Below are 16,256 nucleotides of genomic sequence, written 5' to 3'. Positions count from 1 at the left end.
ATGGGTACTCTCCCCACCCCCACCCCCACCCCCCACCAAGAGCTGATTGTTAAACAGTATTACTTGGCATTGTTATTCCCATTTGAAGATGAGGAAACTGAGGCAAAGCAGAGGTTGTGACTTGCTTGGGTCATATAGCTAGTATCTGAGGCCAGATTTGAACTTAGGTCTTCCTGACTCCAGCCCCATTGTGCTACCTAGCTGCCTCTGATAAAAATGTTAAACAGCTCAGGGCAAAGGACAGATCACTGGGGTATGCTATTAGAGACTTTTCTCAAAGTGAATATTGGAGAGCTGATAATTAATCTTTGGTTGTGGTCATTCAACAACTTCAAAGTCTACTAATCATACCATTATCTAGTCTACAATTCTTCATTTATCTATAAGGACTGCATGAGAGGTTTTTTTTTTCTTCAAATGCATTTATAAAATCTAGGTATGATTGTTTCATCTACAACATTCCCCTGATTTAACAGTCTAGTTTACCCAGTCAAAAAAGGAAATGAGCTTAGTCTGGCATAAACTGTTCTTGATAAAGCTGTGCTGGTTCTTAGCTTCCTTTTCTACATGTTCACTGGGGTGTAGGAGGTGTTCAGGGAGGACTAGCACCTCTGGTGTGAAGCAGCCAAGCTCTTCTCAGGGCTTCTCATCTACACTTTTCACCCAACTCTCACCTGTTGCTCCAAGAAGCTGTAGCATGTACAGTGACCATAACCTGGTAAAACTGTCTTAGCATATGAGCTACAGCAAAACCTGGTCCTCAAATCCATTGTTGAGTTGGGGGATGTCTACCCCAGGCATGTAAAGACTTCCCGGGTGGAATGGGATGATAAGAACAATTTGTTGCAATGGCCAAGAAGGCGGCTGAAACAGGCACTGTAGAGCTTGGTTAGATATTGAGGATGCCAAAGTCATTTGCTGCATCCCAAGCCATCACCAGTCTCTTGACTTTTATCTTGCCACTGGATTTTGATGACTCTGAAAGAGAGATAAGGCTGATAACCTTGTGCACCTTTGCCTCACTTAAATCCAGTTTAAGTGGGAGTCAAGTTGTTGTTACCTATGATGTCACTGGTCCTCTTCAAAGATGAAGGATGAACAAAAATGTGCTCACTAGCCATTCCTTTACTAATACATTCTAGAATTTCACCAGGAATCCTGTCTGGTCTTCTCTAGGCAGAGAGCTATATGAATGTCATGGAAAATTTCTAGGAAACAGAGACAACACAACCACGTTCTTCTAGAGCCCCATGAGCTTTCCTGGGTCTGATTTTCACTTTAAAAATAACCAAATTCACCCAAAGTACAAGGTTGTTGATCTACTAAAACTCCAGTAGCAATACGATTGACCTTTCTTTCTTCCTGAGTATCTCTAGTAAGTGGACTCAATTGTTCTTAATGCAAGTCATTTGCTCTGCATTTCTCTACTGACCTTGAATCACAGAGTTCACATTCATCTTTACATCTCCCATAGACTGTACTCCAGTGTCCAGCCCGTAAGCATTCAGTAATAGTTGTTGCACATTAGTATGTAAAAAAAGCAGGGAAAGTAATTATGATCTCAGACAAAGTTAAAGTTAAAAACAGATTTAATCAAAAATGAAAAAGAGAAACTATATCACATGTCAGTAATATTATTCAATATTGTTTTATACTATTTCAAATACTTAGACAGTACAAAATACCTGAATGTATACCTGCCAAAACAGACATAGGAACTATGTGAACACAAATGTAAGATACTTTCTATACAAATAAACTCAGATCTAAATAATTGAAGTAATATTTATTGTTCATGGATATATAAAGCCTATATAAATTTTAAAATGACAATTTAATCTAATTTATTTATTTCAATGTCATCTCAATTAAATTACTAAAAATTATTTTATTGAGTTAGAAAAAATAATAACAAAGTTCATTTAGAAGAACAAAAGGTTAGGAACTTCAAAGAAACCAGGAAAAAAAGACATAAATGAAGTAGATTCAGAAGAATCAGACCTTGAAGACCTTTATAAGGTAAAAGCATTGTTGAAGTATAAAAAGGATAATTTTGATTATTTTAAATTAAAATTTTCTTGTATAAATAAAACCTGTGTAGCCAAGAACAGAAGGAATACAGAAAATTGAGGGGGAAATTTTCATAGACAATCTCTCAAATAGTATGTAATTGGGTTGGAATATTGCTGTGATGGAAGAAATGATGATCTGGTTGATTTAGAAAGACATAAAAAGACTTGGACTTATGAAGGAAGATGCTGTCCTCCTTCAGGGAAACAGCTGATAGGAGGAAATAAGCATAGATCGGTCTTACATATATGAATATGAGTGTATATGTGTACATATGTATATGTTTATAGATACCTATGTATATGTAAATATAACCATGCTTAATTGTAGCCTTCTTTAGGGTGGTGGTGGGAGGCAAGGGGGAAAAATAAAGTAAAAAGTGCACAGCAGAAAACAAACAAACAAACAAAAAACAATAAGGACACAAAGAAAATCTGGGCAGCTTTGAAAACAATATGTAGTACTTATTATATAGGTTTTCTTGAAATTGAAATTTATTGCTTTACATTCAGTCCTCCCTTATGGTCTGCTGTGTACGTGGCAATGTTTTTTTTTCCTTTTTTCATTTTTGTATTTAATTTTAAAATAAAAATATTTACAAAAAAAGAATAAAGGGAAGAAATCAACTAAAAAAAAAGAGTAATAGTTGTTGCATAAATAAAGGAATGGCTACAACAAAAATCTACTCTAAAATCCCTCAAAAAGCCCTGAGGCCTCTGGTTTGTTCTCTGTTCCACTTGCTGCCTCATCATTGACTTGGAAATAAAAGGACTGTATCACAGATCTATAATTAGAAGGGATCTTAGAGGTCATCTAGTCCAAACCTTTCATTTTATCAGTGAGGAAACTGAGGTCCAGACAGGAGTGTCTGAAGCCAGCTGGTACCAACTGGAGAGCTGGTAATTTAATTTTCAATGTGAGTAATTACACCTCAGAAACCAGCAAATGCTTGACTTGTTGTTTTGTTTCTTTTCTAGACTAAAAAAGAAGTGATGGAGATAAAGCTGATAATGCTGAGTAAATTTAAGAGTGTGCTCTCTGTATATCTCCCCCTCCACCCCAAATATTGTTCTCCAAAGGAGTCTCAGTTTCCTCATCTATAAAATGGAGATAAAGTTATTTGCACTGATTATCACACAATGTTCCTAGGATTTTAGAATCTGAAGCACATTTTGGGGTCCAGATAAATTAAGTAACCCCATACCTGGGTCACACAGGTAGGCTATGGCAAAGTCTGGATTCAAATTCAGGTTCTCTGACTTTAAAGTTCAGGATCTTTCCACTGTAGCACCTATATCCTTTGAGGCACTCCTCTATTCCCCATTAGACTGTGCCTTAAGATGGCAGGACTGTGTTTTAAATGGAGTCAGAAATACAGATATTGATTTGATTTTTTATTGTCACCCTCCCCTCTTCTGTCATTGTTGTCATCTCCTCCTCCTCCTCCTCCTCCTCCTTCTCCTCCTTCTTCTCCTTCTCCTTCTTCTGTCTGGGTCACCAAATTAGATTCAGTAGAACTTGCCCATATATATATATATATATATATATATATATATATATATATATATATATATACACACACACACACACACACACACACACACACACACATATATGTATGCATATACACATATATACATACACATATATGTATATATACACACATATATACATATATACACACATATATATATACATATATACACATATATATAAATACACACACACACACACATATATATACATATATCTATATATATCTATATATCTATATATCTATATCTTTAAAACCAAATTTAGCCTGTGAACATTTAAAATCTGTGTCTCTTGAGCCCTGAAATTTCCTGCTGTTACCGTTCTTGGTTCACTAGGCTGAGAGAACTCTGCCCTTGGGTATTCATTAGTAAAACAGGGAGTGCAAGGCCCCAGAACCTTCTTCCATTGACAACCTCCCCTCTATTACCCTGACCTCTTTCTTGCGTGTAGCTTCCTCATTCAGCCCATCCCTGCCCTGTAGAACTGACATGGCTACTCCTTCTGAATCTGAACTAAGAGGCCTGGGGAACTTTTACTTCCTGAGAAGTCTGTGGCAGAAGTGTATCATTGTCCAAACATAATAATAATAATGAGGATGATGATAATGGTGATAATAATAATAACAATATCTAGCACTTATTTAGTACTTTTTTTGTTAAGCCCTTTATATGTGTTATCTCATTTGATTCTGGCAACTCTGATAAGGCCAAAAGAGGTTAAATGACTATATAAATATGTATGTATATATATATACTTATACACGCACGCTCATACACACATACACAAAGGCGTCTCAGTTTCCTCATCTGTAAGATGGGGATAAAGTTACTTACACTGCCTTTACATAGTGTTCCTAGGATTTTAGAGTCCGATGGGACCATGGAGATTCTGTTCTCACCCCACCCCCACCCCCTGACTTTAGGCTGATCTCCCAGTCGTAGATCTACTTTCTGGACTTACATTCCCTTTTAGGATCATTCCTAAGATAAAAGAATCTGGGCAGACCTTCCATATTGAGCCCCCCCCAAGTTTTCTTGACCCTCTAGGGCTGGATGAACTTTTTATGCTGGCTGGCCTGGGTCTTCCTTGTTCCATCTTCAGTCAAAACAGTCTTTAAACTTGGTGATATTATAATGTTCTGCCTCCTTCATAAGAATATGTGAATGAATGAATGCTTTTTTAAAAGTATTTACTCTTTACTTTGTGCCAGGCAAGAGTAGCAAATTCTGGAGATACAACTACAAAAGGCATCCTTGGCCTTGAGAAATTCACATCCTAATGGGGGAAACCATATATTTGGCAAAAGATATTTTTGTCTTATTGGAGTTGGTTGATTACCCTTTCTGGAAACAATGATAGAGTTGGTCTGATTACTGTTCCCATGGTAAGAGGCAGTATGGGTATAGAGAACAAAGAACCAGGAAGACCTGGATTCAAATCCCTTCTCTGATATATATTGGCTGGGTAACCTAGAACAAAAAAGAATTTCACCTCCTCTTGATTTTTTTTAATAATTAATTTTATTTATTTTTAGTTTTCAACATTCACTTTCATAAGATTTTGAGTTTTAAATTTTCTCCCCCTCCCTCTCCTTCCTCCACCCACCCCGTGCAATCTGACATAGGCTCTATTCATACATTCATGTTAAGCATATTTTCACATTAGTCACGATGTAAAGAACAATTAGAACTAATAGGAGGAACCACGAGAATGAAGCAATAAAACAAAACAACAAAGGAAAAGGAGAGCAAATAATGTGCTTCCATCTGCATTCAAACTCCATATTCCTTTCTCTGGATGTGGATAGCGTTTTCCATCATGAGTCTTTTGGAGTTGTCTTAGATCCTTGCATTCCTGAGAAGAGCCGAGTCTATCAAAGGTCAGTCATCGCACAGTATGGCTGTTATTGTGTACAATGTTCTCCTAGTTCTGCTCATTTCACTCAGCATCAGTTCATATAAATATTTCCAGGTTTTTCTGAAGTCTGCCTGGTTTTTGTTTTTTGTTTTTTTTTGTTTTTGGCAAGGGGAGGCAATTGGGGTTAAGTGACTTGCCCAGGGTCACACAGCTATTACGTATCTGAGGCTAGCTTTGAACTCTGATCCTCCTGACTCCAGGGCCAGTGCTCTATCCACTGCCTGCCTCTCCTCCTGATGTTCTACTAGTTGCGGGAAAAGGAGCCAACCCCTTTTGGCAGAAGGGGATTCCTCATTTGGGAATTTCCTATACTGATGAAATCAGAAGTCCATTCACAGGAAGGGAGGAATGGTAGCAAAGCAGGCCATCACCAGTCAGATCACCATAGCCCTGCAAGCAAAAATGAGCATAATTACGGTTTAAAGATAGTAGCTATCTTTAGCTTACTTGTTTCCCTATTGCAGCTGACCACAGATGGCTGTGAAGTCTCTCCTCTTTTGTCCTGACTGCCTCTGTGTGATACCTAGTGATACTTCCTGGATGCAGTTCTGTGCATCATTAGAATGGCTTGGTGTGGGTGTGTGTGGTGTGGTGGGAAGAAGATTCCTTCTAGTCTGACAGCAGTTACTTGAGAAAGACTCATTAGAGTAGGTGGTTGTTGTATTGACATGTTCTCCAGAAGTATTCCTGAAATAATTCTACGGCCTGCAGTGCAGGAAGTGTGGCTGGCAGCCGCCTGATGGATGGACATGTTCTCATCTTGCTTGTAGAGCTTCCCGCTCTTCCCTTCATGCACATGTGCGGTGGCCTTAGGGCCAGCCAAGACATTAAGTGAAAGTAAGCAACACCTGGTGCTGTGCAAATACCATCATCCCTCAAATTACTTCTCCCAGGAAAAAATGATTCCTGCATGGATGCAGCAGCTGGGACTCTCCAGTAGGGCTTTCTATGAGAGAATATAGACCCACAAGGTATAGAACTCCCCCAAAGCCCTGCTGCATCAGCGGCTAAGCATAACATGTGGAAGGGAGGCTGACTGAGCTGCTTATTGATGCTGCTTAAAAACCAAACTAGCTTAATTTAGAATTTTCTCATTTATTGTGGGGAAAAAACCAAAACCACCTGCTCTTTTGTAAATATGGAGATGTAGAATGGTAGGGTAATTGAGATGAGCAAGATGACATGTTAAGGGCCTTGAGCTTTGCTCTTCAACCCTCAGGACCGAGACTATCTGAGCACAGAGAGTTCTTAGCTCTAACATGGCTTATTTGTGGTTCTAAGTTTAAACTTTGCAAACAGTGTTATAGGTAAAAATGTGTAGATGAGATTTGTGCCTTGCTAGCCTGTTTGTGAATTGCAAACAATTGTCAGTCAATAAATTAATCAATTAACAGTGCCTGTTATGTGCCTGATTCTGTGCTGTATACTGACAATACAAATACAAAAGAGAGACACCCTAACCTATATCAAATTGCTTACTGTCACAGTGATTGGGGAGGTGAGGGAGGGAGAGAGAAAATTTGGAACTCAAAATTTAAAATAATGAATATTAAAAATTGTCTTTACATGTAACTGGGGAAAAATAAAATTTTATTTTAAAAAACCCTCAAAAACAGAAAAGAGACAATCCCCATTTTCAAATAACATAGATTTTACTGGGAGTATTCTGCAATGGAGTCCCAGGAAGAAAACACAGGATATACACATATAGTCGGAATATGGCATTGACTCTCAAGTGTTTCCAGTATCTCTCTATTTCTGGTCTGGGACTAGCTTTACCTACTTCAGCAGGTAGGAAAGCCATGTAGCCACTACTGTAACCCTTAGGGTCCTATGTGAGTGACTATCTCTGCCAATATCACAGCTCATTAGCCTCTACCAGAGTATGTACCAGTTACACATCAGCCACCTATAATCTTAATGAAAACATTTATTGAAAGTACAAGGCAGGGGGCAGCCAGGTGGCACAATGGATAGAGTACCGACCCTGAAGTCAGAAGGACCTGAGTTCAAATCAGCCTCAGACCAAACACTTAACACTTACTAGCTGCGTGACCCCGGGCAAGTCACTTAACCCCAATTGCCAAAAAAAAACAAAAAACAAACAAAAAAAAGAAAACGCAAGGCAAACATAGGTCTTTTATATAACTGTCTACCCAATTATATGCTCCATTAATGTACAAGAGCTATGGGGAAAATAGGCACACATCTAAAGTCACAGGACAGAAGAGTACACAGTTTGGGAATTCATGCGGCCAATGAAATTCACATCTCTGAAACTGTAGACTTTGATAGCCTGTTTCCATCTTAGTAACTGTCCATAGAAATTCCATGATATGCATAGAGTCTGTACTGAGCAGATGCTTCTCTTGTTAAGCTGTGATCATCTATGATGTGCTTGACTAACACCTTACTAGGCATGACATTTCAACTGCACTAGCCAATTCACTGGCCAGCTTTTTTAATTCTTGGCTCCCAAGCTTCTAAGCTCCGTTCCTCAGTTCAGCTGGACTTACCCAACAACAGCAACTTCAGTATACGTCACTTCCAGCTTCAAACTTAGATGATGCCTTTAACAATAGGAAATATGTACAAAAATAGAAATTCGAAAGGATGAAATAAAGATGAAATAAATTATTGATAATGTAATTTTTATTTTTGATTGTTACCAAAGCAACATAATATTCTTTTACAAAAAAGCGTATTTATCTCATCCTTTTTAGTCTTGATCTTCTGGACAGCCACATACAGCTTTAACTTTAGCCCTTCAGCTGCAAAATCTTTCTGGCCGTGGGCAACTAGTACTTAACTTGTGCATTCAGACTGTTGAACTCATGAGGTTTTCTGTCAAGACTAGAAACAGTTATCTTTCAGGATTGCTGTTCAGTGACCTGTGCTCAGGGAAAGAAACATAAAGCAGAAGAGACAATCCGTACCTTGGGTCCCAATCTCAGGTTCATCTAGACAAATGCATATTCTGCCATGGGCTCTTCTAATCATGATAGTGACTGTGAGGAGGGGAAGGAACAGAAATCCCCTCCACTGAACAGGATAGTCTGGCACCACAAAGGAAAGCTGATATGCTGAAAAGAGGGAAAGAGACAGAGGTAGACACTTTGTTCTTTCTTTTTAAACTGAGTGGTAAGCTTTTCTTAGCTCAGACAACAATCATCTTTAATGCAGCCTCAAAATCCTGGGGGCCAGCAGGGGACTATTATGTCATCTCAAAGCGCAAGCAGCTGAGTCAGATCACGAATTTCTACCCATTGAGTCAGATCACGAATTTCTACCCATTGAATCAGAGTGGCCATGCTCAGCTGTACGGAAGGTGCCCCAGCTGAGCAGATCAGAAAGGCTCCCCTTATTACCGCTCTTGTGTATATCTAGTACTTCATGTACATTATCTCATTTGGTTTCCACAATAAGCCTGTGAGATTGGTACTGCAGGTATTATCAATTGTATAAACACAGGATAACATAATGTAATAGTCTCCTAACTTTTTTAGTTGCATATGTCTATCAGTTAAACATTTTTGAGCATGAACTCTTGATGTATGGATATTTAAAAATTATATGTATTACTGTGTTAACATATACATACAAAACATAAAACTAGAAATTAAAAAGGATGAGATAAAGATAACTATGTAGGCAGCTAGGTAGTATAATGGATAGAGCACTAGGCCTGGAATCAGGAAAAGTCATCTCCTTGAAATCTGGCCTCAGTAACCCTTACTAGCTGAGTGACCCTGTGACCCTGGGCAGGTTACTTAACCCTGTTTGCCTCAATTTCCTCATCTGTAAAATGAACTGGAGAAGGAAATGGCAAACCACTCCAGTATCTGCACTAAATAGGGTCATGAAGAGTCCGACACATGTTTTTTGGCAATGCAACTTAAATTTTAAGTGTTTTGTTAAGTTTTTATCACTTCATGCTATTTTCAGCTAATTTGTTATTGTTTGGTCATGACCGACTCTTTGTCAGACACAATACACACACACACACACACACACACACACAAACACAATACATGTATATGCATATGTGTGTATGTATGCATCTGTATATATACATATATGTACATATATATATATATTTAGCTAATAGCTACTATATGTGTAAAGGCAGGGCTTACTGCTAATGATAGTGAATATAAATCCATATTTCAAATAACGTTCTAGTTAATTTACCATTTGTTGCCTAAACCTGTCGGATTTGATTAGGTTGTCATTGTTTTTAACCTTGAAATGTGGCTGATGAAGAACTTATACTGGAAGTAGAAAAAGAGTAGTCTCAGCTATTTCTGCTGGTGTTCATCTGTGTTTCTGTATCAGTATTATTTTCAGCCTACAGTTTTTGAAGTCTTGTCTGTTTTGCAAGGGTTACTTTAGTCACAGCTAGACAATCTGATTTACAAATCTACTTAGCTAGACATGCATGAACTTCAGGATGTCACAACATGCTGGGTAAATAAACCAGTCATTCTTTTTTGGGTTGTTGCTTTCTTCCTTCTATCAGGACACGTTCCCTGCCATTTGTGATATGTGACTCACACACAGACCTGATGAGGGCATCAGTGTCAACTCATACAATAAATGTTCCTAAAGCTCAAATTCTTTCTTTTTAAGTTATTCAATGTATGTAGAAATTCTAATATTGTCTTTCAATACCCCAATGGATCTTGTGCAGCTTGCTTTAGAGATCCAGGCATAAGCAAAAGCCCTATCCTTGAATCTTGGGTTCAAATTCCAGCTCTTACTATATACAGGCTGTGTGACCCCAGGGCAAGTAACTTGACCTCTCAGTGTCCTAGGCATTGCTATAAGACTATAGGTTGCAGAGTGTCCAAGGTTCTTTCCACTACTCTAGGCTGTTTTCATTTCCATATTTACATGTGAAAAGGAGATGCTAATAGACATAAGGCTTTAATCCAAAGGAATAGATTTTTGCAGAGGAATTCTATTCCTTTGGCGATTTCAGACAGTCTGGAAGACCAGTGCGGAAAAGATCAGGGTAGGGTTAGGGGTCAGGGAAGTGTTAGCTCGACACCTGCCTAATCACCCTGATTACTGGATTATTGTCTGCCTCTACTCTATGCTGTGTGCTTAATAAACCCTATATCATTCTCTCTCCCTCTCTCTCTCTCCCTTTATATCCTTCCCTCTTTCTCTCTCTCCCCCTCCCTCTTTTTCTCTCCCTCTCTCCCTCTTTCTTTCTCTCATTTTTTTTTTCTCCAAGGATAGCCTGCCATAGCCAGTAAAAGGCTGTTCCTGGAAGCAAAAAGACCTGGGTTCCAAGCTCTCTCCATGATACATTCTAACTGTGTAACTCTGGGTTACACCTAATCTCACAAGGTGAGACAAATAGACAAATGGTTGCTCCTTATTGATGGAGGAAGTTTCCATATTGAGAGTTCCCTAGAGGGCTAGAATAACAGGTTCATGCCCTTACCCTCCCGGGGAGTTGCTATACTTACCTCTTTCTTATTTCACACGTGAATGGGAACAATATAAGATACTTTGCTTTTTCTAAGAAGAAAAACAAATAACACATGATATACAGGAATTTGTCTATTAAGTTTATGCAGTTGGAAAGTACAGGGTGACTCAGAGACTGGACAAAGGGAAAAACCGTACAGGGAAGTTTTTACCAACAAGCGTAGTTTACACACTCTCAATATGGAAAGTTTTAGCTTCCTTTTCTGAATCTCTGTGGTTCTCAAAATCTCTTGGGTGAGTGCACAGAAAGCTGATGAACTTTTACTCCTTACTGCTTGGCTTTGGGGGGTTGGTTAATGGTGGGGTTCATGTGTGGGGAGGCATGTTGGGCAGGGAGATGGGCTAACAACAGATGCCTCATTGATACATTGAAATGAGTGTAACATGAAGGGTTTGGCAGGAGTTGCCTTTCTGGATGACTGAAAGTAGAGAAGAAAACTTTGGAAAATGTTTATTTACTTCCTTGCTCCAGAATTACAGTAGCCAGGGCAGTCAAGTGGCATAGTAGATAGAACACTGGCTCTAGAATCAGGAGTTCAAATCCAGCCTCAGATGGTTACTAAGCTATGTGACCCTGGGCAAGTCACTTAACCCCAAGTGCCTCCAAAAAAAAAAATTAGAGCAGCCAACATGCTGACCCTCAGGGCAATGGTGTGAGAACCTTTGAAAGCTGAGGTCCAGAAGGTCATTCCTTTGACCTAGATGAACCCAGTTGGACAAAGGATCATAGATTTAAAGCTGTAAGGAACCGACTAATCTCATTGTACCGATGAGGAAACAGAGGCCCAGAAAGATTAAGTGCATCATCCAAAGTCAGGGAGATGGTGAGAGGCAGAGCAGAATTTAAGCCCAGAGTCTCTGACTTCAAATCCAACCCTATTTCCCTTGTACCATCCTACGAGAGACAGGCTGGGGCATCAGGACAAGCAGTTGTGGCAAAGTACCTTTACTGCTGGCTGTCTCTCCCCTTTTATAAGGTTCCTACCATGCTTCCGTTCACAGAGTTGTTGACTAACCTAAGAAATGGTAGGTGGGGACAGGCAGGGGTAGCATTCCTGGGTTCTATGCTAGTCATCTCAGAAAATAATAATAAAAAAAGCTTGAGTTATAATTTATGGCTTACAAAGAGGTTTGTTCATAACAATCCTCTGAAGTAGGTAACTGTTGAACCCATTTTACAGATGAAGAAACTGAGGCTCTAACAGGTTAAGTGACTTGCCCAGGACCGTACTAGGAGAGAGCACATGAGGAAGCTAGGTGGCACAGTGGATAGAGTGGAGTCAGGAAGATTCATCTTCCTGAGTTCAAATCTGGCCTCAGACACTCACTAGCTGAGTGACCCTGGACAAGTCACTTAATCTTGTTTGCCTCAGTTTCTTCATCTGTAAAATGAGCTGGAGAAAAAAAAATGGCCAACCACTTTACTATCTTTGCCATGAAAACCCCAAATGGGGGTCACAAAGGTCAGACACAACTGAACGACAAAAATATGAGGCAGGGTTCCTTCCAAAAAGGCTCCTGACACCAAATCAAGCATTTTATCCACTTTGGCTTTTCAACTCACATAACTGAGTAGTGTCCAGATGAATTGTCACAATTCAGTTCAAAAGCACGTGTGGAACATCTAACTTTTTTGTATATTATAAAATACATGTTTTAAGCTGAGCACAAAAATTCCTAATAGCATTTTACCACACAGTGTAATCCATCGCTGAACAATTCCTTAACTTATTAAGAATGAAAGTGATCAAAATCACTCAACAAGCTGTTTATCAAGCATCTCCAAGGTGCCAGGCATCATGCTAGAAGCTGGGGATTTAAAGATGAAACAAAGATGAAACAATCCCTGCTCTCAAGGAACTTACAGAATGATAACACATAAATAAACAAATAAGTAAATGAACAAAATAATGGCATGGTAAATGGGGGTGCGGAGGAGATAACTAAGTATATATAAAATCCATGTAAAATACAAGGTTAATTTTTTTTTGGGGGGTGGGAGAACTTGCAGTTGTGGAGATCAGGAAAAGCTTTGTGAAGTAGGTGTCCTTTTAGTACAGTTTTGAAGGAAATAACGAATTCCAAGAGGCAGAAAGGGAAGGGAACAAGCCTTTATTAAGCACCTACTATGTTCCCGGCCCTGTGCTAGCTGTCAGGCACTTTACAAATCTTATTTCATTTAATCCTCACAACAACGTTGGGAGGTAGGTGCTATTATAATCCCCATTTTACGTGTGAGTAAACGGAAGTGCAGTGATGTGTCCAGGGTCACATAAATAGTAAATAGCTGAGACCAAATTGGAACTCAGGTCTTTCTGACTCTAGTCCTGTACATCACCTAACTGCCTCTAGTGCACGAGAGAAAACCAGTGCAAATGTACACAAGTTGAAGATGGAGTGCGATGCAAGAGGAACAGGCTAGGTAGTCATTGGAGGTTATTGAACATGGAAGTGACATGGTTCACCCATGCTTCAGAAAAATCACTTTGGTAGTTGTATGAAGGATGGATTGCAGAAGGGAAAGATTTGGGGAAACAAATGAACATTCCTTTTCAATATGCTTTTCTCTGGCCTGTGACCATGCTTTAAAATGTCTAATTTTCCAAAGACATCAATGGTGTCTACTTGCATGCTGAATGGTGAATGGCATGAGGGGCGAGTGCGGGAAGAAGGGAGATAAGGCTCTCTATTGAGGACAGGGCATAAGGCAGCCTTGCAAGAGAAGTAAACCTTAACACAAATACCTGACATAGAAACCTCTGAGAGACAGATATTACCCCAATGACTTTAATGTAGTGATTATGTGCAATCATAAGTATTTTCTTAGATAAAAAGGTTCAGGAGAATGGAGATGACAGCTTGTGATTTCAGGACAAATAAATACAACTTTCTCTTGTAATCATTTCACTCCTTTTTCTTTCTAAAAAAAAAAAATAAGATAAATCCATGAGTTCACTGGTAAATGCCAGAGGGCTTCTTCCCAATCGGGGCCTCCCCAAATTCAATCAACCTTAGTAACATTACACTTAATAAAATTCAGACTGACATTCACATTTTTGTTGTTCGATCATTTTTTCAGTTGTGCGTGATTCTTTGTTATCTCTTTCTGGGTTTTCTTGGCAAAGATACTGGAGTGGTTTGTCATTTCCTTCTCCAGATCATTTCACAGATAAGGAAACTGAGACAAACAAGGTTAAGTGACTTGCCTAGGGTCATACGGCTAATAAGTGTTTCAGATTGGATTTGAACTCAGGAAGATGACTCCAGGCCCAGCACTTTAACCACTTTGCCACCTAGGTACCCCCAACATTTACACAGGATGTGACTTTAAATATCTGTTTTAACCCCACCCTGACTAAAGTCCTACTCCTCTGCTCCATTGTAGGGTGTTAGTGACCTGTGGGTTCTTAGAGGCTATGCTGAGGCTGCACAGGCTGTAGCTGGTCCTGCCAACCTAGAAAGGCTTTGACTGTGGACCTGCTGATGAACTTGCATGGCTGTTGTCAGAAGACTAGTCAGGCTAAGTTCATAGGGGCCCATCACCAGCTCAGCCACAGGGTGATGAACTGGGGAACGACAGTAACTCCACTGTGACCCTGATGGACGCTACCATGGGGAATCTGTGTGAGTGGATCCAGAAGACATGTTGATAAAATCACAGATCCTATTGAAGTATCTGAAATGGACCTAACCGTGATCTGGACCTGTGGTTTCATTTGCTGTTGGGGATTCTAGGTGAAAAAACTCTTATTGATGCAGATTAGCAACTGTTCAGCAATTCAGAGACTTCAGAAAGCTGCCAGAGTCAGTGAGAGGTTAGGTGACTTGCCCAGGGTCACACAGTCAGCCTAAGTCAGAAGCAAGACCTTCAATACTTCCTCTAGACTCTGAGTACAGCTCTCTACCTACCCACATGGTGTGCCATTTAAAAATGAAATATGTATATTTGTGGTTCATATGCTAAAGAATTATAGCAGATAGCACTGAAGGTGCTGGTCCTCAGGGCAGTTGTTTGAGGATCCTCGAAAGCTTAGTTACAGAAGGCACACATAGGTACAGTTAATGTATGCTGAAAATATACTCTTTTTACTAGATAAAGGAGACAGCCCAGGTGAGGAACTGGAGGAAACAGATTTCTTTCTAGGGCATTAGGGACTCAGGTCAGGATATCTGGAATATTAAGATGTTCCTTAAAGTAAGTACAAGGACTCCCACAGGCTAAGGAGGAGTGCTTCACTGAGGCACATCTGCGACCCTAGGTTCTAGAAGGCAAGTCACCTGAGGGCATGCATACTGTCAGATCCTATCAAGCTGGAAAGTGGGTTGGCTCAGTCTATCCCCTCAGAACCAGTCCAAGTTCATTAAGTTCATTAGGCATCATCTCCAGAGGGGGGCCACCTGGTGATGATTTCTTTCTCATAGTCAAAGCATGTCCTGAAGACGAGGAGGGGTTATGATATGCTCCTCTTGAAGGAGTTCCCACCCTGCTGAAATCCTGGATCCTTTAAGCAGAAAATGAAAAATAATTTTTTTCCCCTGGAGTAGTTCAGGTGGCAGTAGCTAATGGTTGGTGGGTTCTTCTGGAAATCAGAGAAGGAAGGGGCTCCCTGCACTTACTTTCCGAGGCTCCCCTCCACCCCAATACGCCCAGCTCTCTAGAGCCAGGGCGGCTGGCAGAGAACCGGGTGGGAGAGGGGGTGCAGTGTACCTTGGGGGCTCACAGAACAGATGGTACTGCCTCTAGACGGGGAAGCAACCTATTTGAAAGGGAAGAGAAAGTGAAAGGCGGGGAAGAGGGAAAGGACAGCAGGGGGTGGAGCTGTCCACGCAGTTGGGGGGGGCGGAAGGGGGGGATGCCCCGGAGTGGCGCAATATCTTGGGGGGAGGGACTGGTCCCCTTCGTCTCTTGGCAGGGGGATTCCCTAAAGCTCAAGGGGACAAGAGGGTGACGACACAGGGGAAGCCCCAGGGCTGGCTAGAGAAGGTTGAGGCCGCGGGCGGAGCAAGCCAGATTGTGAGATTTGGCGTCCTGGGAGGCAGAGCTTCAAACAGACAGCTACTCCACTGCGTCTCTGCGCTCAGCCGTGGCCAGCCCCGCTCCCCAAGCCATGTGCCTGCTGCAGCTCCTCATCCTGAGCAGCGGTAAGTGCCAGAAAACGACCCCGAGCTCCCTTCCCTCGGGCTCTTGGGGGGTGGGAGGAGGTGGGGAAGGGCTCCACCACATTTAATTCTCC

The 16,256-nt window shown here is 40.6% G+C and overlaps 1 protein-coding gene across 2 annotated transcripts in view; it reads left to right on the top strand.

The window, feature by feature from the left end:
- CD83 (CD83 molecule) overlaps positions 1-16,256 on the top strand; it is a 53,007-nt gene that overhangs the window by 11,806 nt on the left and 24,945 nt on the right. Inside the window, exons 2-3 of one of the 2 annotated variants that reach the window (XM_020986788.2) lie at positions 10,768-10,878; positions 15,936-16,164. In XM_020986788.2, coding sequence (XP_020842447.1) covers positions 16,131-16,164 — 34 coding nt within the window. In that variant the 5' untranslated portion in view covers positions 10,768-10,878; positions 15,936-16,130. Of the gene's footprint in view, positions 1-10,767; positions 10,879-15,923; positions 16,165-16,256 lie in introns of those variants that run through there. The other variant, XM_078153584.1, reaches the window with a different exon arrangement.

The sequence above is a fragment of the Phascolarctos cinereus genome, unplaced genomic scaffold (assembly GCF_003287225.1).
Source record: "Phascolarctos cinereus isolate Bilbo 61053 unplaced genomic scaffold, phaCin_HiC Scaffold_4;HRSCAF=312, whole genome shotgun sequence".
Lineage (NCBI taxonomy): Eukaryota > Metazoa > Chordata > Mammalia > Diprotodontia > Phascolarctidae > Phascolarctos > Phascolarctos cinereus.
The sequence above is the reverse complement of the archived record's forward strand: the minus strand, read 5'-3'. Positions and strand labels throughout refer to the sequence as shown.